At 57.7% G+C, this 2557-nt stretch overlaps 1 protein-coding gene across 1 annotated transcript; it reads right to left on the bottom strand.

The window, feature by feature from the left end:
* Positions 1-1041: 1041 nt before the first annotated feature.
* On the bottom strand, positions 1042-2313 carry Id1 (inhibitor of DNA binding 1, dominant negative helix-loop-helix protein). Its single transcript, XM_013010767.1, has 2 exons — positions 1802-2313; positions 1042-1547 (listed from the first exon to the last, which is right to left on the bottom strand). The coding sequence occupies exons 1-2, from the start codon at positions 2222-2224 to the stop codon at positions 1506-1508; spliced, it is 465 nt and encodes a 154-aa protein (XP_012866221.1). The 5' UTR covers positions 2225-2313; the 3' UTR covers positions 1042-1505.
* Positions 2314-2557: the final 244 nt, after the last annotated feature.

Raw genomic sequence — 2557 nt, 5'->3', positions numbered from 1 at the left:
GCAGAATAATTGCACATACAGGAACCCAGTGTGGCCTGGTGACCCATCCCAATCTCACCACCAACAAATCCACTAACCCAGACTGGTGCGCATGCTCACCGTACATCTAGACAAACCTATAGCGCAGGAGGTTGCACACTTCTCTAGCGCACACATGTTCTTCAGCATTCACCTCCAAGCATGTCCCTATTCACACACCCAGGCCTGTGCATATGACCCAGCCTCAGGGTGGTGAGGGCTACGTTTACTCCCACTACAACAAGTCTAGGCACCTATGCACTCCTTTTTTAAGTACAAGCTCACATGGCCAGGCAGACAGGCCCCTGCCAAGGACACCTTTTTCCTGCTCAGGAGCTGGGGACATGACTCGCCCACTCCTCTTCAGAGCCCACACAGTAGCCCCAGGGAGATGGTGGTTTGAGCTGTGCTGGCAGAGTAGGTCTAGGGTGAGGGGGTAGAGTCCAGAGCCAGAGCAGGTGGCCCAGCAGCTGTGCACAGTCTGGCCCTGCCAACTTGATCACCCACTTGGACAAGCCAGGAGCCCCAGGGCAGCCTGCTGGCATGCAAGGGGAGGTGCCTGACTTGCTAGGGGGAGATAGCTCCTAGTAGTGAAGGAGGTGACCGAGAAATCTGGCTTCAAACAAGACTCTTGAAGCAAGTCAAAATAAGTTCCCTCCACTGGGCCTCAACTCCCCCCCCCCACCTCGGCTCTGGAGGCAGATGTCCCAGTGACCCGATTCAACGTAAAAAGCTTTGAAAAGTCCCTAACCCAGAGGGGGCCTTAGCAGGTTCATCTGCATTTAACAACCTCCCCAGGTGATCCAGATGGCCAGGGAATCACTTTGAGAGAAACACAGGGTCTAGAGGATTTAATTTTATGACACTAGGGAGCTAGGAAACGGCCAAGGATGGCGAGGAAATAATAGACATTAAAGACACCGGAAACACTCTTTCAGGTCTGTAAGATCGACAGTCCAGATGTGGCCCTCCAGTGCGTCTCCTCCCAGCTCCAGCTGTGAACAGGGTCAGAGGTCAACCCCAAACCCCAGCTCCTCCCTCCCCCTCAACTCAAGAAGTCAGGGCAACTTTTCCATTAAAGTATTTGTTTAATAACAAGCCACCCCCTCCTCCCCACAGAACTATTGTAAAACAATATGCTCAGTCCATGATCATTGTAATATACAATACAAAGCAATTTCCTCAGAAATCTGAGAAGCACCAAACGTGACCATTTTTTAAAATGCTTTTCAAAAAATAGAAACACACGAGGGGAGAGGTACTCTCCCCCCCCCAAAAAAAAAGTCTCTTCAGAGATGGTAGGTGTGAAGAGGCAGTCGGCCTGCCCAATTTCCTCCAGCCCGGAGCCCGAATCCGGCAAGGGCAATGGCCACCGACGGGTCTTGTTTTCTCTCCCGACTCCAGCACGGCGTTTAGGGAGGGCGGAGAGCCCATACTCCTCTGGCCTCCTGGAGGGCTGGGGTCCAACTGTCCCTGAGCGCGGCGCTTTAGCGGCACAAGATGCGATCGTCTGCCGGGACACAAGCCGCCTGTGAAAGAGACAAGAAATGAGTCGTGCAGGTTGCAGGAGACAAGAAAGGGGACCAGGCGAGTCCCCCTCCTTGTCCAAGAGACCCAGTGGGGTAGGGCACGCACCTTCCGTTCTAGGTGTGTGTGTGGGGGGGGCATCTTTAGAGAGATGATCGCCCAAGACGGGCATAGGACAGAAATCTCCATTTTCTTCTCTGGCCTCAGTTTCCCCAGCGACAGGATGATGTAGTAAGTACTCCAACCTGGAACTCACCTCGGCCGCCAGAGCACCGATCTCGCCATTGAGGGTGCTGAGCGGAGCGCGGACAGGGAGCCCCCGGCCCCCGGGGGTCCCCACTTCGGATTCGGAGTTCAGCTCCAACTGTAGGTCCCTGATATAGTCGATGACGTGCTGGAGGATCTCGACTTTGCTCACTTTGCGGTTCTGGGGCAGCGTGGGCACCAGCTCCTTGAGGCGCGAGTAGCAGCCGTTCATGTCGTAGAGCAGCACGTTTACCTGCTGCTCGTCCAGCAGGGCGGGCAGGCGCGCCCCGGCGCCCCCCGCGCACCGCGAGATGGCCACGCTCTGCTCGGACAGGCAGCGCACCACCTCGCCCGCGCCCCCCGCCGTCTTGCCGGCCTTCAGCGCGCAGCTGGGGCCCGCGGCGGACGCGGCGCTACCACTAGCGACCTTCATGATCCTGGCGATGAGCGACGAGAAAACAGGCCGGGAGGACGGAGGTGACGGCCGCCACGCGCGTGGGGAGCGAGAGGAGAACTAGGAAGACGGCGAAACAAGGCGAGAGCCGAGCGCCCCAGCCGCTCTTTTATAAGAATGCCGCCCCCCCTTCCCGAAGGCGGGCTCAGAACGTTCAAAAGCAGCCAATGGGAAGCCTGGGGGCGTGACCTCGTGTGTTTTCCCGGGCCCCGCCCCACCGCCCAACTAGTGCAGCCTGGCGTGCCAGCGAGTCTGTCTGCAGAACCCAGAGGGTGGGAGGGCACCGGGCACCGAGGCTGTGGAGGCGAGAGC

The sequence above is a fragment of the Dipodomys ordii genome, unplaced genomic scaffold, assembly GCF_000151885.1.
Source record: "Dipodomys ordii isolate 6190 unplaced genomic scaffold, Dord_2.0 Scaffold13, whole genome shotgun sequence".
In the NCBI taxonomy this organism is placed as follows: Eukaryota; Metazoa; Chordata; class Mammalia; order Rodentia; family Heteromyidae; genus Dipodomys; species Dipodomys ordii.
Note: the sequence above shows the minus strand (reverse complement) of the source record. Positions and strands in the feature narration are given on the sequence as shown.